Here is a 21,645-nt window from a genome sequence, read left to right as displayed (position 1 = left end):
TGTCATCATTTATCTGAGCAAAGCACTAACAGTTATCCACAATCTCTCTGCTTCTTACCGATTCTGCTTATGGGACATTCCAATTCACATTAGGCAAGTTGAAATCTCCCAGCAACAATGTCCCTTGAATTCCAACCTTATGGATATCTTTGATCAGATCCTTGTTCAATTTGCGAAAACACTAGTTTTTACAAAACTCTGTTGGGTTTTAGACAATACAGTAGTTGCCAAGGTTTTATTTTATAAGTGACACTCATAGGCGCCCCGTATAAGAGGCTTGGGGAGGCTAAGCCTCCCCAGCCGAATCGTCGACTTCCGCTTGTTGTGGAGCCCACCCTCCCGCCCCGCGTATTTTTCATCTTTTATTTCCGTGGCAGCGACGTCAATGAAGAAAAAGACTACAGGCTCGCCGCCAGCTTCTCCCTTCTCTCTACTCTCGCGGAAACAGGAAATGCATCACGGGACACTGTGTGCAGAGAGAAGGGAGAAGCTGGCGGCGAGCCTGTAGTCTTTTTCTTCATTGACGTCGCTGCCACGGAGCGTATGGAGGTAAGCTTCGTCCCCTTTAGCCTCCCCAAACAGTTGGGCTACCGACCGTCTATGGTGACACTTCACTTAGATCTATTGACCCCTAACGCAGGCTGTGTCGGGTCTCATATGTGCCATAAATGCTGGAAGGAATAAAGTTGTTTTTGGTTCTTTGGAAAAGTTGTCCACTGCTTGTTTCTTCTGACTCCTTGGTCCAGGTTCTCTATTTGTGCTGGAGGTCTGTAGATAACACCCGTGTAGATATATGTTCCATCTTCTCTTTCCAGGACAAATCGTATAGCTTCTTCCTTTCCCCAGGTTCCCTGCATTTCTGTAGCTCTGATGTTTTTCACATACAGTACAACTCTTCCACCTTTTCAGACCTCCCTATCCTTCCTAAAAAGATATGTCACATCCCATTTATGGGAACCATTGAACCATGTCTCTGTAATGTCAACAATATCCAAGTTTTCCTCAAACGTCAGGGCTTGCAAATCTTGAACCTTTTTACTTAGGGTATGAGCATTTGTACTCATTGCTTTCCATGTGTTAAGTGAGTTTAGATGGTTTTCTACATTAACAGTACCTTCCCCACTGCCATCAATTTTTTCTGGGGGTGGGGGACTTTCTGAATTCACTTGCTTCCTTTTGTCACCCCCACCCTTAATGACTGACCTAAATGGAACAGTATGTTCAGTGACTCATCTAAGAATCAGTTTGGAAGGTTGCAGGAGACCTTGGAGAAGGATTATTGCTTATGCAGTTCCAGACCACTTAGAGTCTTGTGCCCTATATTCAGGGATATCTGGAGATGTGGGGAAATATCCCTATGACTGAGCCTTGAACCACAAACGCCCCCAGTCACTCACTAGCCACAGTGATTGTGGCTTGAAGGACATGACTGATAGAACAGTATATATGGACACATATCACTTCAACACTAGGACACCACCTCAAGGCATTATCTCCTATGACAGGCCCGTTGCTCTTCCCATTAGCATCATTAGAACATAATTTTTCAGCAGCTATTCGAATTCTGGGTGTGTTGGTGGACAAAACATTGTAGATTGTCCATATTAATTTGATAATTAAAAAATCATTTTTCCTTTTGAGGAAGTTGTGTCAAATTCATAAATACTTTGATAATGCTCATTTTCGATGATTGGTCCAATCACTATTATTATCCTAAATAAATTATTGTAATGTCACCTATTGAAATTGTTCTAAAAAGGTTCTTAACTCCAAACAATTCGATTGATCTAGTCATTGAAAAAATTTGATTCAGTTTCTCTGTTTTTTCCTCGCCTTCACTGGTTGCCAGTGGAGGCTAGGATATTGTTTAAGTTTTACTGTTTTTTTTTATTTAATATTCTGCATGGAAGTGCTCCACTGTATATGTATTCTTAATTTGATTTTGCCCCACTGAGTAGATATTGGGCATTACGGGAGGTGAATCCTTTTGTCTTCCAAGTCCAAGAGGGTCAAAGTCTCTCAATTGGAATCCCCTTTTCATTTCAAGCTGCACGACTTTGGAAAATTTTACTGGTTGATACGAGGTTTATATCAGATTATAAGATTTTTAGAAAATTTTTTAAGACTTTTTTATTAGACAAATTTTTAACAGGTCGTCGATTCTGTTCTTATTTGAAGTCATCATACTAATTGTTTATTTATTTGTTACATTTGTGTCCCACATTTTCCCACCTATTTGTAGGCTCAATGTGGCTTACATAGTACCGGAGAGGCGTTTCCTGACTCCGGTGTGAACAAATACAAAGTGATGTTGTGGTAAGATAAAGTTCATGTGGCACAGCCACAATAGGGAATCGTACAGCGGGAGAGTTGTGTAATGTCCATTCCTTACTTTAGTTTTGTTGTGTTGCAGAGATCAGGCATTTAAGTTGGATCGGTAGGGTATGCCTTTTTAAACAGGTTAGTTTTTAGTGTTTTCCGGAAGCGTAGGTGGTCGTATGTCGTTTTCAAGGCTTTTGGTAATGCGTTCCACAGTTTTATGCTTATGTAGAAAAAACTGGATGCGTAAGTTGATTTGCATTTGAGTCCTTTGCAGCTTGGGTAGTGCAGATTTAAATACGTTCGTGTTGATTCAGATATGTTTCTAGTTGGTAGGTCTATCAAGTCTGTCATGTATCCCAGGGCTTCCCCGTAGATGATTTTGTGTACCAGGGTGCAGATTTTGAAAGCAATGTGTTCTTTGATTGGGAGCCAGTGTAGTTTTTCGCGGAGGGGTTTTGCGCTTTCGAATCACGTTTTTCCAAATATAAGCCTGGCTGCCGTGTTTTGAGCGGTCTGAAGTTTCTTTAAGGCTTGTTCTTTGCAACCCACGTAGATTCCATTGCAGTAGTCGACGTGGCTTAGTACCATTGATTGTATCAGGTTTCGAAATGTTTCCCTCGGGAAGAATTGTTTCACGCGTTTGAGTTTCCACATTGAGTGGAACATTTTCTTTGTTGTGCATTTCACTTGGCTCTCTAGTGTTAAGTTGCAGTCCATTGTAACACCGAGGATTTTCAGGCTGTCTGAGATGGGGAGCGTGTAATCTGGGGTGTTGATACTTGTGGGGTTGTCCACTCTGTGTTGGGATGAGAGGATGAGGCAATATGTTTTTTCTTTATTGAGTTTTAGATGAAATGCATTTGCCCACGAGTCCATGATGTTCAAGCTGAGTATGATTTCGTAGGTGATTTCTGTCAGTTTAGTTTTGTAAGGTAAGGTATGTATATAGTGACACTGTCTGCATAGATGAAGGGGTTAAGGCCTTGGTTGGATAAGGACTTGGCTAGTGGGGTCATCATTAGGTTGAAAAGGGTCGGTGACAGTGGTGATCCCCATGATACTCTGCAGTCTGCTTTCCATGGTGATGATATGTTTGAGTTTGATTTTACTTGATATGTTCTTGTGGTTAGGAAACCCTTGATTCAGCTAAGTATATTTCCACCAATCCCGAAGTTGTCTAGTAATCTTATTAGTATATTATGGTTTACCATATCGAATGCACTAGACATGTCAAATTGGAGGAGGATGTTTTTGCCTATTGGTATTTCCTGCTTGAATTTGGCTAGGAGGGTGAGTAGTACTGTTTCTGTGCTTTGGAGGGGGTGAAATCCTGACTGTGATTCGTGTAATATTGAGAATTTGTTTTGTGATAGTCACATCCAGGATAGTTGGGTTAAGGCAGTTTCAGTTTGAAATACAAGTCCCAGAAGGCACTGCAGGCAAGGAGCCAGGGGGTGAAATGAAGAACCCGGACTGGACTCCTAGCTGCAATCGGGGAAGACATGGGTGTAAGCTGGCAGGATGTGCAGAGTGGCTGCCACTAGGGGGAGAGATAGGAAACCCTGTGTGCAGGAGCTCATCATTAGTCTAATGCTTAACTCAGCTGGTATGGGTGTGGGGGAAGCTAGTGGAAGGAGAATGATTGGTTGGGAGAGCAGAAGCCAGAGATTGATTAGGCAGGTGGGAAGGAGTCCCAGAGGAGTTCAGTTCAGGAGGAGAGAAGTGAGAGAGAAGCAGTTGCAGGGAAAATCCCTTGGGTGTGAGAAGTCCCTAAAGTATTGAAACCTCCTGAAGGTAAAGGCTGCTTTGTGATTTAACTGGGACGATGAACTGAATGAACTGTTTGTCTTGGGAATTGAACTACTGTTTACTGTGCGCTGGATAAAGAGCCCAGACTGAAACTGACTGTGAGCCTGTACTGAATCCTGGTAGGTGCTGGCAGCCTACTGCTTAAAGGGGACTATTTGCCAAACACTTTCAGGTGGCTTAAATGTGTTTAAGATTGAAGGTGAATGCTGTTGGAACTGTGTATCAGGTCTACTAGAAACCTGCATGGAATAAAAGCCTTAAGATTGAAGTTCCTGGTGGACATTTGTTTCTGGATTGTACCGGAAGCGCTTTCCCTGGTGACAGTTTATATAATCTGTAAGTTGTTTGGTTACCATGCTTACCATCAGTCTGACTACCAACGGGATAGATACTACTAGACGGTAGTTAGTGATTCATTGTTGAAATTCGCTGGCTATACCTGCTACTCTTGTAATTGTAATCCGCATTGAACCAGTGTTGGTATATGTGGCATATAAGAATAAATGCTATGCTACTGACACCTACTGGTCCATGTAATCACATTTACAGCTGGGTCAGTTATTGGCTTTTACCAGAAACTGGAGTGTCAATTAAAGGCTCTGTGTTTACTTTCATTAGGCCTATGTATCTATATTAGGAATTGGTGTTACAAATTCTTTAGAAACTAGCCTAGAAATCTTCACTTCTATTCGCCATGTATCTGTACTGCTTTGCCGAATAAACCATTACTTTGTATATACTTCTAATGGTCCATATCTCCTATCAGTAGATAAAGAGGAATTTTGCAAGCTTGGGACTAGCGATCAGATGTGTATCTTCTAGTGATTCCCAAACTTTTTACCATGGCAGAAGCCCTAAAATTTATGTAAACATATATGCTAATACAATAAGTTTTTACATCTAATTTCCTGAGAAACCCCTAAAGAATTTGAAGAACCCAGTTTAGGAATCACCGCTCTAGACTATGTGCTATTTAGCTTGGGGTGTCACAGTTTCCCTCAACAGGTAATTGTTTCTCTACCTTCAGATCCTTGGACACTATGTGATAAAGCAGTGGCTGCAACCAAAAGGATGCTAGGCTGCAGAGAGAAAGGCATAACCAGCCCCTGTACAAGGGGTTTGTGAAATCCAATCCAGAGTACTGTGTTCAGTTTTAGAGACCATGGTGCTCATTTTCAAAGCAGACAGACACCTCAAAATGTCTAAAACACATCTGCTAAAAGTTTTCAAATCTCAATTTTAGAAAGTCAGAATTTGGACATTTCACAATAGTAGTAGTAGTAGTTCATCCACTACTACTACTACTACTATTTAGCATTTCTATAGCGCTACAAGGCATACGCAGCGCTGCACAAACACAGAAGAAAGACAGTCCCTACTCAAAGAGCTTACAATCTAATAGTAGTTCATCCAAATAGCAAGAGGGTGTGTTATGGGTGGAAGTAGGGAGGACCCAAAAACAGGACGTCCAACAGCGATTTTCAATCAAAAAGCAATGTCCATGTCTAAAAAGGATATTTTTATCTAGACCTGCTTCAGTCATGGCCAAGTTACAAAAAGGTTCTCTGAACTTTTGACCACTGAAGGGATTAAGGCATGACTCCTCCTTAATCCCTCAGTGGTTGCTGTACCCCTCCCTCTCCCCTGAAAGTGAAACCAGAAAGGAAAACCACATTCTGTCAGTTGCAGGTATCATGGCCATTCTGAGCAAAGCAGGTCTGAATAGCCTCCTAGTGGTAAATGCAGTGGACTGTATGTAAACCAAGGGACAGGTTCAAATCCCACTGAAACTATTTTTTTTTTCCTGGGGCTCCCTCCAGAAACACATACTGTACCAAAAGATGACACATGTAAGCCTGAAGGCTACTGAAGTGGTGTACATTCAAGTATAATAAGCATTTTTCTATTCCTAGAGGGATCCCATTTACTAAAAAAAAAAAAATTAATGGATTTGAACCTGTGTCCCTTGGTTTACAGTCCACTGCATTAAGCACTAGGCTATTCATTCGTTCTGCAAGGACATCTTTGTGGCCATTTTCATAAGAATGCTGCCAGACAGACGTCCCCGTGCCTTGTTTCCCCACTTCCCCTCACCCCACGTGCTTATAATTTAAACTAGTAAAAGAGGCCAGTTTCTGACAGAAATGAAACGGGCGCTAGCAAGGTTCAACGCCCCCCTCCCTCTGTCCTCTGAGTTCCAGCCCCCCTCCCCTCCGAGTTCCATGCCCCCTCCCTCCCTTCGAGTTCCAGGACCCCCCTCCCCTCCGAGTTCCAGACCCCCGCGCCTCCCTCCCTCTCTCTCCCCTCTCCAAGGCAAGCACGACCTGTCCTCCGGCAGCCCCTCGCCTTCCTAAGTGCCAGCTGTAATTTAAAAATTCTTACCTCAGGGTCCGGCGTCAGCAGTGAAGGCGAGCTGTGCTTCAGACTGCCTTCCCATGTGTCTCAGCTCTGCCTCTGGTCCCGCCCTCATTTCCTGTTTCCGGAAGGGCGGGACCAGAGGCAGAGCTGAGACACATGGGAAGGCAGTCTGAAGCACAGCTCGCCTTCACTGCTGACGCCGGACCCTAAGGTAAGAATTTTTAAATTATAGCCGGCATGCAGGAAGGCGAGGGGCCACCGAAGGACAGGTCGTGCTTGCACTCGAAGGGGAGAGAGAGAGAAAGAGAGGCGTGGGGGCGTGGAACTCGGAGGGAGGGGGCATCCTGCAACTCAAAGGGGAGGGGGCATCCTGCAACTCAAAGGGGAGGGGGGCCTGTAACTCTGAGGGAAGGAGAGGGAGGGAGGGAGGTAGGGGGACATGGAACTCAGAGGGTTGGCTGGAACTCGGAGGACAGGGGGGAGGAGGAGAGGGGGGCCTTGAATTCAGAGGGAGGACAGGGGGAGGGAGGGGGCGATTCTCTACTCAATTCCAACGTTCTGTGGCTGGCTGGTGCTGGGTTCCCTTCCCTCTCACTGATCCGCCCTCTGACGTCATCGCCAAGGCGGATCAATGGAAAGTGTGTTACGAACCCAGGCATCCAGACAGAGGTGCAAATTATTAGATAGGATGTTTCAGTTTGTAAAATGGACGACTCCAACATAAGAATGTCTTCTCACATATTTTTGAATAAGAAATCTGGATGTCTCTCCTGTTTGAAAATTGCTGTAAGATGGACTTTTTTTTATTGTTTTGGAAATTATGAGCAGAACGTTCTTTCGAAAATCCTCCTCCACATCTCCTCAAGGACAAAAAGACTTCAACAGGTTCAGAGGAAGGTGTCAAAAGACATGAGAAGAGATTTGAAGATCTGATATGTATACCTTAGCAAGGGATAAGAGAGATATACAGACATTTAAATACTTGAGTGGTTATTAATATAGAAACAACTCTAGTCCAGAGACAGAGAAAAGGCAAAAACAAGAGGACATGAATTGAGGTTGCAGGGTGGTTGACTTAGGAGTAATGTCAAAATATTATTTCATGACTGAGGGAGGTGGAGACATACACATGGTGTCCGAATTTTAAAAGGCATTGTATGAACACAGAGGTTCCCTATATGACAATGTGGCTAACGGACAGGCCTAGGTCCTTAATAAACTACAGCCACACAGGGTTAAAAGTAAAACAAGGCACTTTAGTGATGTACAAGGAAGGGGTAGCCTGATCTTTTCATAGATGATGAGAAACAAACAAGCAAAAAAAAAAAAAAAAATCAAAACCTCAGTCTTTATTTGCAGGAATTCTTCCCCTGGTCTGCTCCCAAATAATACCCAAACAATTCAAGAGACCTTTTACTAACATTTAGCACATGCTAAATGCTGTGCTTCCTAACACTACTACTAATCATTTCTATAGCACTACTAGATGTACACAGCACTGTACACATTATATGTAAGCATTTTCTCTATCCCTAGAGGGCTCACAATCTAAGTTTTTGTCCCTGGGACAATGGAGGGTTAAGTGACTTCCCCAAGGTCACAAGGAGCTGCAGTAGGAATCAAATCCAGGTCACCAGGATCAAAGCCCGCTGCACTATTAGTCTTCTTCTCCACTCCATGATGACCTATGTGTCCTGTGGCACTGTCATACTCTCTCTCCTACTGTCATCCCTTCTATCTGTCATATCCTCAATCTTTCACTTTCCACTGCAACTTTTCCTGATGCCTTCAAACATACTGTAGTTATAGCACTCCTCAAAAAAACCTTCACTGGACCCTATCTGCCCTTCCAACTATCACCCCATTTCCCTCCTCCCTTTCCTATCCAAGATATCTGAACGTGCTGTTCACCGCCGTTGTCTTGACTTTCTTTCATCTCAAGCTATTCTTGATCCACTTCAATCTGGCTTTTGCCCTCTACATTCAAATGAAACAGCCCTTGCTAAAGTCTCCGATGACCTGTTCCTGGCTAGATTCAAAGGTCTCTATTCTACCCTCATCCTTCTTGATCCAAAGGTCTCTATTCTATCCCCATCCTTCTCGATCTATCTGCTGCTTTTAACACTGCTGATCATCATCTACTCCTTGCTACGCTGTCCTCACTTGGATTTCAGGGCTCTATTCTTTCTTGGTTTTCTTCTTATCTCACCCATCGCACTTTTAGTGGATCCTCCTCCACTTCTATCTCACTATCAGTTGGTGTACCTCAGGCTCTGTCTTGAGATCTCTTCTTTTCTCCATCTATATATCTTCCCTTGGTGCTCTGATCTCCTCCCATGGTTTTCAGTATAATCTTTATGCTGATGACTCCCAAATCTTCCTCCCAACACCAGAAATTTCAGCAGGAATCCAGGCCCAAGTCTCAGCCTGCCTGTCTGACATTGCCGCCCTGATGTTTCAACACCATCTCAAACGTGACCAAGACTGAACTTCTTGAGCTTATCCACCCCTACCCTAGCTGAGATATTTAACCACCTCTCTGACTTCATGTGCAACTTTCTTTAAATCAGTCACCATACTTTCTAACTTTTCTTACTCTCTTACTTATCTGTATGTTACATCTTTGCTTTACCCTTCACTATCAATTAAAATGTTCTATTATGTATTGTGTTGACATTGTAAGTAGTAAATTGTGCCATAAATAAATCCTAATAAATAAATGAATACATCTTTCCTCCTAACCCCCCCCCCCCTTCTCTATCTCTGTGGATAATACTCGCACCCTCCTCATTAGGGTATGGTGTGATTGTCTTTGTTATTGTTTTTAGCAGATTTATACTATGTATGTATGTATGTAGGAGTATGGGATACACATTTTTTAAATAAGTGAATAAACCATATCAAAGACTGAAATCCAAGTATACTGCATCTAGCACATGTTCTCAAGGTATCCAGCCAAAGATTCATTCATAGAATTTCACTATGCTTTCAGCAGCATCTCCATAAGTTTTCCAACTTGTGCCACCGTTTTTGTGAAGAGGGATCACATCTGTTCTTTTCCAATCCCAAGGAATCTCTCCCATCTCCAAGGATCTATTACATTAATCTTTAAGAGGACCCACCAAGATATGAGCTCCTTCAATGTCTTGAGATGTATCTGATCTGGCCCCACAGCTTTATCCACTTTCAGTTTCTCAAGTAGTTCATAAAAACTCTCTTCTATGAATGATGCAACATCAATTCCATTCCCTTATAAACCCTTGCCAGTCAACCACAGTTCTTCAGGATTTTCTTCCATTAACACAGAAATGTTTAGCACCTCTGCTTTTTTCTCATCTCTCCAACAGTCTGCTTCCTTTCCCCAACATACCTGAAAAATGTCTCATTACCCCTTGTATCTCTAGTCATATTTTCTTTCATTTGTACTTTTGCTCATATTTCTTTGCTTCATTGAGTTTTAGCTGTTTCAATTCATCCTCACCTTATTCCTTCTTCAAGCTATTCCATTCCTCCTATTTTTAGTACCTCTCTCAAACAATCAACCAGCTCTCTCCTCCCTTCCCTTATCCCCTGCCATACCCTCTGGCTGTCTCCCCTCAGAGGATGGGAGACTGGATGAATGAAAGAAAGAAAGAAAGAAAAAAAAAGAAAGGACAGTGTGAGGAGATTAAGAGGTGGAGATTGATTAGGGCAGCTATAGGGATGAGAGGGAGATTAGTGGAAACCTGACATGCAGCTGACAGAGTGCTTGTCGTAGAAAGCATGCAGTGGGGTAAAACCAGGACTAGCTCAGTTTGTTCCCCTGAATATATTACATGGTCACATTGCAAATGCCTCATCCCATCTATGCGCAGCTTTGAGACAGAAAACAAAATTCACTATAGATCAGAGAAGTGCCTAATTAGAAAGCTAAAGACGGCGCTTTACCTGGAAACAAGACTGCAGAAGCACAGACAGCCTCTTCGTCTCTGGCAGCTCCAAACTGACAGCTTTACTAAGCCCTTTAAAAAGAACACACATACAAAAATAAATACAAAAAAGTTGAAAAAAATCCAAGTCAAAAAAGCATGCAGAGTATGCTTTGGAAACTCTTTCCAATATTTATCTGACCTGGAGGAGAGAGAGTTATTTAAAATGGCGCAGTTCTCAAATATGTCATTTGTTAGAAAGAATAATACAATTAAAACCAAGTAGCCCTCCAAAGGGACACTATCTTATAGTGGTGGAGGGGCTTGTATGTTTCAATGACTCAGAGGGCTATGCTGTAGGGCCACCCATATCAGACAGCAGCGTCCCAAGCTTGCAGAATTCAAGACGGTGTTTCAGGCAGAAGTGCTCGAGTCAGCTCCTGTGCTGGCATCTGTTTTAAGCCATTTTCTCCCCATTTGAACTGGTTACAGTGGGGAAGGTCAGATACATACCTACTCACGGGTGCAAATTTCTGTTCTAGAGCTGATTCAGACCTTCTTCGAGGTTGCTGGCATCATGACCCATGGATCTGCTACAGTGCCTTTGGAGGGCCTGACATTCAATGAATCAGGCCTTAGTGCAGAGTGGGTGTCTGAGCCCAGAAGACAGACTGGTTCCATTGAGATTGGGAAGCAGTTTGTTGACTTTTGCACTATCTGTGAAGGGGCAGAATTTAGCCTCACTGAGTGGGAAGCCAGTGCGTAGAATGCCCCATTCCCCCGCCCCCTTTTAGAAGTGGCTGACAGAGGTTATCAGGGATCAAGGCCTGATGCTGCAACAACTTTTGGTGCTGCTGGGTTGGTTCAGCACAGCATAGTGCCATCCTCAGTGGATTACAAGAAACCTGCAGTAGCCAACTGTGACGCCATATGGGACACCATCAAGATGCTGGACCTGTCTCTACAGCAAATTGTGAAGATATCTTCGGAGAAGTCTCGGGTTATCCAGGCTGAGGTGGAAATACAGGGTGTTTAGATCAACTCTGTTAGCAACTTTTTGCCCTGGAACGGGACAGTAATTTGGTATTATTTAATTACCTCAGATTTATGTATGAACAATTTTTGGGTTCTAAAGTTTGTATATTTTCCTGATTTTTCTTTGGTGACCCCAAGGTGCTGTAAGGACGTTTTAGGGGATTTTTCCCAAGGGCCATGTAAATATTTAATGGTGGCAATTTATTTCTTGAACCTAAGCAATTGTTGGAATTTTTGGTGGCTTAGGAGGGTAGTCCGACTGCAATGGTAGTTCCCTTTGGTTAGCATGTAATCTGGCTGTCAGGATTCCTTTGCCTTGTTGTTAAGTGTTTTACTTCTTCTATATTTATATTTCCTGCTTGACTCCAGCAATATTGTGGACTAATAAATGATATTTACTCTATTAGGTGGGTTTTCTATATTTGTCTTTTTCTGATTTCTTTTTCAAGTGTATGCTTGAATGTTATGTTGAAAATTAAAAAAAAAAAATTAAAACCAAATATGACGTATCTAACCATTAGATGCCACTTAAATGTCAAAAGATGGATTTTACACTGTGGTATATGAACACTGCTATTCTTCACCACTAGGAGAACATATTTGCCATAGTAGGTCTAACCAACAGTCCATTCAGTCCAGTATCCTATTTTTAAACAGGCCAATCCAGATCATAAGTATGTGGCAGTATCCCAAAGGGGAAATTAGGTCTTTCCTGATAATTCTTTCCCACTACTACAGAACCTGTGGGATAGTGGGGCAGGTGGAGACAGAGAACAGTCCAACTCCTCAGTATTTACACAGACAAGTAGTAAGCAGAAACTCAAAATAAACACAACCACCTTAAACATGCTAACCTAACACTAACCAGACGAGCAAATGTGGGTGGGCCTCATCTCTAGACAACTTGTAGAGAACAACAGATATGCAGGAAGCACCATGCAAGGTGATAGTCTTTATTTGACCCATTACTACTTTGTACCGACTGAATATCTGACACCTCAGGCAGGCCTCTGGAATAATGGGAAGGACTAATGGAAAGAAAAATCATCATTATCAGCAGGTAAGATCTGATTTGTCCTTCCATTACCTAGCTTCCCAGTATTTCAGAACCTGTGGGTTGTTCAAAACCAATCCCTGTACTGCTTGTCAAAGGTATGTGGCGTTAACCACATCACCACCTTGCAAACATCTGCTGGAGATAGTAAGGTAGTCTCCACCTAGGATGTCACTGTACGCATCATAGAATGAGACCACAAAGCCTGAGGAACCTGCTTCCCCACAATCAAATAAGCTGATGCAATACTCTCCTTTAGCCATCTAGCAGCTGTGGGCTTGGAAGCCATGAGGCCATGCCCATGTTTGCCAAAAAGTACAAACTGTCCAATTTACAAAACTCATTCATTTTATTTTGGATTGCTTACACCTTTTTCAGTAGTAGCCCAAAGTGAGTTACATTCAGGTACACTGGGTATTTCTCTGTCTCTGGAGGGCTCATAATCTAATTTTGTACCTGAGGCAATGGAGGGTTGAATAATTTGCCCAAGGTCACAAGCAGCAGTAGTGAGATTTGAACTTGCCACCTCTGGATGTCAAGACTGGTGCTCTAACCACTAGGTTACTCCTCCACTCTTGACTCAAGACTTCCTGATATCTAGTGAGGACTCTATGCACATCGAGAGTGGAAGAATATAGAGCCTCCTTGTTCTCTCTGTGAAATGACGGAAGCGTCACAGGTCGGCTGAGATTAAATGCTGATACCACTTTTGGAAGAAAGGAAGGAACCGTGTGAACAGGGAGACCCCACCTCTGAAAAGCAAAGGGATCCTGACAAGAAAGAGCCTGAAGTTCCAAAACCTATATGCCAATGCAATGACCAACAAGAATGCTGTCTTTAGCGCAAGATCTTTCAAGAAGGCCTTCCAGAGTGGCTCAAAAGGAGGTTTCTGAAGAGAATGAAGGACTAAATTAAGGTTCCACTCTGGACACGGCATACGAAAGGGAGGCTGCAAATGGCCAGTTCCCTAGAATTGAACGATATCCGGGTGAGCCGCAAGAGATGTCTGTAGTCAGCCTGAGGCCAAAAGCTGCAACCCGAACTTTTAAAGAACTATCGCCAATCCTTTCTGAAGACCTGCCTGGAGCAATGCTAGCATGTGTGTGATCTCAGCAGAGAAGGAAGAAAGTCTGTGCTCCACACCCCTCACATACGACATGATGTACAACCTTGCTGAGCCTGCAGCAAGGTAGCAATTACCGAATCAGAATAACCTTTTCATCTCAAACGAGCCCATTCAATGTCCAAACCATAAGACCAAAGGGGCACAGATCCTCCATGAGCACCGGACTGTGTACACATGGAAGACTGAGAAGACCCCCCATTCAGCAGTGGAATCTGGTCTGCGTACCATGGCCTCTGCAGCCAATCCAGGAGAAAGAGAATTATTCAAACTCGATGCAATGCGATCCTTTAAGACATGCAGCCAATCCGGGCTTAAAAGAATTGATCCTGATGCAATGCGATCCATTTAGACATGTGCCATGGGTCAAGGACAGAACACATATAGTACGTGTGTGTCTGCCCAGGGCTACAGTAGGGCATCGATTCCCACTGAACCTGGTTTTTTATGACGGCATGCCTTTTTATCGCCATCAAAGTCCGGAAGTGGAGAACCCCATCGGTACACTATCAGCTGAAAACCCTGGCTGGATAATTCCCATTCTCCCAGGTCCAAAGAGTACCTGCTGAGAATGCCTACCTCCACATTCAAGGACCCAGAGATGGGGGGGTCACGTGATGCTGTGCTAACGAGCGGGTGTCGACAGGAAGAGCTCCTGGGCTCCAACCTCGAACTTTGCTTAATTTAAGGTGTGCTTCTGGATTATTCCGGTACAGCTAGCAATATTACATTGAGACTCTTCAAAAGCAGTATGAGGAGTGGTGTGAAGAGGTGGATGGCGGCAAAAACGCAACGCAGAAAAGTCGCGCTGCAGTGATCTTAAAATGGCGGACGCAACAGGGCCAACCACAGTGAGCTCCGCATGGGTCACAGAGATTGTGACGAAGATTCGGCATGCTATAGATGAATCACTGAATAGCCGGTTGCAGAAAATAACAGACAAATTGGATGTCGTTGATGGCCAGTTGGAATCCTTGCGTGGAGAATTTACAACATACTGTCAGCGTGTCTTTGATTTTAAAGACCATGTGCAGCAGCTCAACACATCTAATGAGGACTTGCAAACATGACTTCAGCGGTTGGAAGAACAAATGGACGATATAAAAAAACGATCCAGACGAGGGAAACTAAGATTGGTGGGTTACCTGAAAGAGTCACGGATCCGGAGCTCAGAAAATTCCTGGAATCGTGATTGGTATCTGCGTTGCAATTAAATTCTGATGCGGGTCCACTGCAGATCGAGAGCGCTCACCGGCTAGGCCCTCAACACGGCCTCGGATGCACCCCTGAGCTTCCGGCACCGTGTGTCAAAGGAAATCGGTGTCAGTGCTTCTTGGCCTTCGTCCGATGCACCTCATCCAAACTCCTCGGTACCCATGAAGACAACATCGAATCCTCAGATCGTCTCGGTGTCAGGTCCAACAATGGTCGGTCCCAGGGGGCCTGCATAGCAGGAGGCCTCAAGACAGGTGAAGACCCACTCGACGCCTCACTGCTCCCAGTGTCTCAGGGTCTTGCATCAGCCATTCCTACCTTGACTCCCGACGCAAGCACAACGCCAACCTCAATGTTGGTGCCTTTGTCAAAGAACTGGACCTGGCTCCAAAAAGTTTCTCTCACTGAGCCTCTTGGGAAATTTGTGTCCTTTTCTTCATACAAAGGCAAAGGACACGATTTGCCAGGCTATGGTCAGGCTGGAGAATACCAAGAATGTGTATCAGTACCCGAGATGGTCCGAATGCACCAGAAGCAACGCTTGAAGCCACTGGGAGTCTTCGATGACATGGAAGGAAAAATGGCTTCAGCAAAATCAAAAGTCGCGATTGTGCCTAAAAAAGAGGAAAGGCACAAAAAAATTGTAACCCCAACCGAGCAGGCCTAAATGGGGGCCCGTGACGAAAAAGAAAGAAAACAAACATGGGGCTAAACTCCTGTTAACTACTTTCTTTTTATCAGCACCTCTCCCCCCCCCCCCCCCCCCCCCAATTACTGAGGACTTTAATTCTGAGCTATTATTGAGAATTATATATTTGCTTTTTTTGTTGCTGTTTCTCGCTTAAAGTATTATATATGTTAATAGCCAGAATTTGCCTGGTCAAGTGATTCACTCATGTTAACAAGAAAACACAAAAAACAAGACTTTCATCATGATTTTACAACAAATCTACAATGCTACTCTAACCTTATCTTTAATTATCTTTCCTCTTGTTTTATTGGTATAGTTTATCTTCTTCCACATTTGTGCATCCAGATTAATTTAAAATCTGCACCATCTCTCCCCCCCAGACCATGGGCATTAACTTGCAGCTATTTTCTGGTTCTAACCTTCTCCCTCTAACCCAAATTGAGAATGCAAATCCCTGAAATTAAGGATTTTCTTTGTTTACTCGATGCTCTCAAAATTCTGATAATGATTTGTCTCCATCATGTCAACTGTTTCACTGTCCAACTCAACCTAAAACTGTCACTGGATCAGCCCCCTATTCTGTCTTAGGAATCAAAACCAGATCTGATAAATGTCTGAAGATTTGACTGAACACAATTTGAAAAAACATTTAATTTGCAGCAACGAATTACAGTGGGATGGCTTGAATTCCAGGGAAGGGACAACATCAGGATGTCCTACTGATCTTGGACAAATCACTTAACCTTCCAATGCCTCAGGTACAAGCTTAGATTGTGAGCCCTCCAAGGAGAGAAAAATACCTACCGTACATCACTTCGAACAGCTTGCAGAACTCAAGCAGCAAACACAGTCTTCCAGGCTCTTTTTCCTGAAATCAGGAGGGCTCCAGCCTAAGCTAAAAATCTTAGCACAAGCTTCAATACTATGCATCTCACTGAAGCTCTAGTGATACGAACTACCAGCAAACCTTAAAATCATTTTAGAAAGCAAACGTTCCACAGAATCAGAATTTACTTTTCTGAACATTTTGTAAAGTTTCAATACACTTTTGACAAAAAAAAAAAAAAAAAAAAAAGACAGGAAGTACTCACCTGTAATATCCTGGTGAACGGGAGGCAGCGAGTGCCGCCGTTTGCTGCCCTTCAAACTGGATCGGCGCCAGGAATGTCGTCTTTGAGAACTGAGGCCTTTTGGAGAAAGTGAATTTGGGCTGGTTCTCCAAGGAGATATTTTCTTAGGGCTAGAACTGGGATATGATCTTTTTCCAAAGGTGGTGCCCCTTGCACTTGTAGAACCAGAACTATCATTGCTCTTTCCTCCCAGTATGCATGATGAATTCAGGTCTTCCTTTGTAGACATGCTTTGATGTGAAAAAAAGAAAAAAAAAAAGTTATTTCCTTTCAAAACAAAATGAATATAATACAGTTGGAAATAAAGCTCAATGGTACTGCTGCCCACTGCTGTGCAGGCAAGTCAGATTCAGACCCAGTTTCTGCTATTTGGGTTGGCAAAAACAGATATAGTGCAACAATCTATTAGCTACCTCAAGCACATTCAGGGTCAAATTAACCAGGGTGATAGACGAGACAATAACCTACAGGAGCTCCTAGGAGAAAAGATAGCAAAAACCAGCAGAAAAAGAACAATATCCCAACAGTATCTTTGGGGGGGGGGGGGGGGGGTCAATATTAAAAGTGATTTAACAGCCAGATATGGCTACTGGTCAGTTAAATTGCCTGTTCAGGGCTAACTGTTCATTTTTGGCGGCAATTAACTAGTCAATACCGTTGAAAATGTCTGGATAGTGCCCAACTCAAAAAATATTTTGGGGGCATTCCAGGAGTGGAGTCAGCACCTAACCAGCCAAGGTAACTGCATAAACAGGACCAAATGGGAAAATTAGGTTCTTACCATGATAATTTTCTTTCCTTTAGTCATAGCAGATGAAGCCATTACGTATGGGTTATGTCCATCAACCAGCAGGGGGAGATAGAGAGCACTCAACTTTTCACAGTGCCTCATGGCCAGCTAGCTCCACTGCCTCTTCAGTATTTGAACCTTCCAAAGCAGTATGGCAACCCACAATGGGAATAACATGAACTTTCCTCACAACGAACGATGGCCCCTTAACAAGGGCATAAACTCAAAAAAGGAGGGAATGAACTCATCCTCCTGGAGGGAATAAACTCGTCCTCCACTTTGTATAAACGGAGGGAATACTTGCATCCTCCTGGAGGGAATAAACTCATCCTCCCAAAACATGAACTGGAGGGAATGAACTCATCCTCCTATCACTGTAACAAGAATCCTGAAGACTGTTTTCCGACTCCCCAAGGAAGTAATATAACTTCAGGAAACAAGAACAGCACCTAAAATCAGAATCACTGCAATACAGACAATCATACAGGGAGGGCTCATGGCTTCATCTGCTATGACTAAAGGAAAGAAAATTATCATGGTAAGCGGGGATGGGACGACTTCCCTATCAAGAAAGATTAAGGAGGCTAGGGCTATTCAGCTTGGAGAAGAGACGGCTGAGGGGAGACATGATAGAGGTATATAAAATAATGAGTGGAGTGGAACAGGTGGATGTGAAGCGTCTGTTCACGCTTTCCAAAAATACTAGGGGGCATGCGATGAAACTACAGTGTAGTAAATTTAAAACAAATCGGAGAAAAATTTTCTTCACCCAACGTATAATTAAACTCTGGAATTCATTGCCGGAGAAAGTGGTGAAGGCGGTTAGCTTAGCAGAGTTTAAAAAGGGGTTGGACGGTTTCCTAAAGGACAAGTCCATAAACCGCTACTAAATGGACTTGGGAAAAATCCATTCCAGGAATAACATGTATAGAATGTTTGTACGTTTGGGAAGCTTGCCAGGTGCCCTTGGCCTGGATTGGCCGCTGTCGTGGACAGGATGCTGGGCTCGATGGATCCTTGGTCTTTTCCCAGTATGGCATTACTTATGTACTTACGTACTTATATGAACCTAATTTTCCCTTCCTTATCATCAAGCAGATGAAGCCATTACGTATGGGATGTAACAAAGCAATCCCTAAATAGGGTGGGAACAAGCCACACCACGCGCTAGCACCTGTGCTCCAAAACGCGCATTCCTCCTGGCAGCCACATCCAGCCTGTAATGTCAAGCGAAAGAGAGCTTAGAAGCCCATGTTGCAGCACTGCAAATCTCATGAACAGATAGTGCTCCAGTTTCTGCCCAGGAAGAGGAAATCGCTCTTGTGGAATGTGCCTTAAAGGCTTCAGGCGGAGCCCGGCCAGACAGCAGATATGCTGAAAAGATAGCTTCTTTGAGCCAAAGGGCAATAGTGGCTTTAGACGCTGAAGACCCTCTGCAAGGACCTGCGAACAGCACAAAAAGATGATCAGAGGTCCTGAAAGAATTTGTAATTCGCAGATACTACAACAGAATCCTGCGCACATCCAAAAGGTGCAACTGCCCAAATGAATCTGGAAACTCCTCCGCAACAAAGGAGGGAAGAAAAACAGGCTGGTTTAGGTGAAACGCTGAAACCACCTTAGGCATGAAGGAAGGCATGGTCCAAACCGTGACCCCTGACTGAGAATTGCAGAAAAGGGTCTCTACAGGACAGCGCCTGGAGCTCTGACACCCATCTCGCCGAGGTAATGGCCACTAAAAAGACGGCCTTCAGTGTCAAATCTTTCTCTGAAGCACGCCGAAGCGGTTCAAAGGGAGCCCCCTGAAGGGCCTTCAATACTAACCCCAGGTACCAAGCTGGACAAGGTGCCCGCACGGGAGGACGGAGCCGAAGCACCCCTCTAAGAAACCGTGCCACATCTAGATGAGCAGCTAAGGACACGCCTTCAACCTTGCCACGCAGGGAGGCCAATGTTGCCACTTGCACCCGCAGGGAATTATAGGCCAAGCCTTTGTGTACACCATCCTGCAAAAAGTCCAGAATCGGCGAGACAGGAGCCCGCAACGGAGAAAGCGCTCTTGAAACATACCAGACTTCAAATTGGCGCCAAATCCTGGCATAAGCCACGGAAGTGGAGCGCTTACGGGCCTGCAGGAGAGTGGAAATTACCTTATTTGAGTATTCTTTATCTCTCAATTGCGTAATGGCTTCATCTGCTTGATGACAAGGAAATGCCCTTTCACCACTCCCCCAGACATGCCCCCTCCACAATAAGAACATTTTTATTGTGGAGTCTGCACATGCAGGTCACAGAATTACTACAGGACACCTAAACGCATCCCACGGTAAGCCCTTTTAAGCTGTATTAAGCACGAGCTAGTGCTTACCGCAGCTTAGCTAAAGGACCCCTAAACTTTTGGCCTTCCTTTTAACAAAACATTTTTTGATTGTACAAATTGTTATAAACTTTAAACAATTTGTTAATCTGAATAGTCCCTGCATCATTATTGTCATACTATATACTGTATGAATCTATTTCTTTGTTATTGTAAGCCACATAGAACTCAATAATTGTAATTTGGATTATGTGGGATATAAGAACCAATAAACTAATTAACTCAGTATTTTAAATCACGTTTTTCAACTACTTGTATGTTATGTTCGAACCATTTTTATTGATGACATTCAAAAAAGGAACAAGTACATTACAAGCAATATTGTAACAGATATCATCAAAAAGTTTTCCAAAAGAAGAAATCCCCATGGCCCACCCCTCCACCCACACTTCCCTTCCCAATACTTTCCGACTTTAGTAACAAAGTAAGTTTCTCTTTGTCACCACTTGCAGATCAGGAGTCAGGTATTTACTTGTATGTTATTATATAGTCATGCCAAATACAGTTTTCACCATAGTTAAAAAAAAAAAAAAAAGATGGGACGGAGCTTCATCTCAGTTTGTGTCTATGCCTCTCACAAGATCCAGTTAGTAGTTTTCAGTTTTGCGCTTCTACTGGTAGAAGGGTGAAGAGAGGAAAGGGAAGAAGGGCTGGCTTATATAGTAGGAAAACTCTGAACTCTCACTCTTCAGGCATGTGCCAACTATGATAAGTGGTAAATTAATTCTACATGCATTGTAGTTCACATCACTAATATCTAGCTATCATGTGTATAAATCCTTAATCTACAGTGTCTGCATCCTTAAAAGTCAAAGAAACACTAATATACAATACATACAATCATATACAGCTCAAAATGTTGCTTTCAATGTGTGCTAGAAATTTAAGTCACTCTAATCATTAGACAGAACCGTACTATTTCCTGTCACTAAAAGCACATCAAGTATCATACAGGTTTCAGTAGCAATAGTAATGTTGCTTATCTGTTGAAGTACAAAACTGATCTGATCCAGCGTCCAGTAACAGACTGACAAGACTTCCCATTTCGTTATACTGCTTCAGGGACCTGCTGCCGGACATTCTCCTCACAGATGTGGGTATTGCGCACTACTGACAAAGTTGTATCTAACTAGCTTACCATTCCCCAGAGGAGACCTGCACCTACAAAACTGATGAAGGCCATTACTTGGCATCAAAAAAATGTAATGACATCAGGACTCAAACTAACAAATAATTCAGTAACCAAAACTGTATGAGTAGTTTACATCAAAATTCCAAACTAAAGTTTAAAAAAAGACCCAGTGGATATCCTATGCTAAACATACTGAATAATGGGTCACTAAATAGTATTCCATGTCACACTGCAGGACTATGCTCAAAGCTCAAAAATCCAAACTGCTCATGAAAAGTCAGGTGCTGTTCATGCCCTTCTCCCATACATATTGTGAGGAATATGAGGGTGAGAGGGAGAATGAAGGCACATGGAGGAACGCGGAGGCTTGAGAGGGAGGGAGACTGGGTAGAGAAAAGAAGGAGTCTTTTCCACTGGGGGATTGGAGAAAAGGAAAAAAACTACAATTCACAGCAGCCCCTGAGTAGGTCCCATGGTAGAAACAGGGACTTCAATCCCCAACAGCCCCCAGAGGAGGTCAGGAGAAGGGCAAGAGAAGATAGTTGGAAAAACGTGTCCCAGAGAGCCAGGATGAGGGAAGGAGTTCTGAACCTGCCCAATCAAGCAAATGGAGAGCAGCTGAGCAATAGGTGTGGGAAGGAACCTATGGACTGGCAAGGGGAAGAAAAGGGGGAGGAACTAGAGCAAGAGGAGCCAATGGA

At 43.4% G+C, this 21,645-nt stretch overlaps 1 protein-coding gene across 1 annotated transcript in view; it reads right to left on the bottom strand.

The window, feature by feature from the left end:
- Positions 1-21,645, bottom strand: part of DSN1 (DSN1 component of MIS12 kinetochore complex) — a 92,594-nt gene that overhangs the window by 62,367 nt on the left and 8,582 nt on the right. Inside the window, exons 2-3 of the mRNA XM_030197568.1 lie at positions 16,607-16,875; positions 10,417-10,490 (exon numbers count right to left, since the gene is read on the bottom strand). Of these exons, the coding sequence (XP_030053428.1) occupies positions 10,417-10,490; positions 16,607-16,874 (342 nt within the window). The 5' untranslated portion in view covers position 16,875. The remainder of the gene's footprint in view (positions 1-10,416; positions 10,491-16,606; positions 16,876-21,645) is intronic.

This window comes from Microcaecilia unicolor, chromosome 3 (genome assembly GCF_901765095.1).
Source record: "Microcaecilia unicolor chromosome 3, aMicUni1.1, whole genome shotgun sequence".
Lineage (NCBI taxonomy): Eukaryota > Metazoa > Chordata > Amphibia > Gymnophiona > Siphonopidae > Microcaecilia > Microcaecilia unicolor.
The sequence above is the reverse complement of the archived record's forward strand: the minus strand, read 5'-3'. Positions and strand labels throughout refer to the sequence as shown.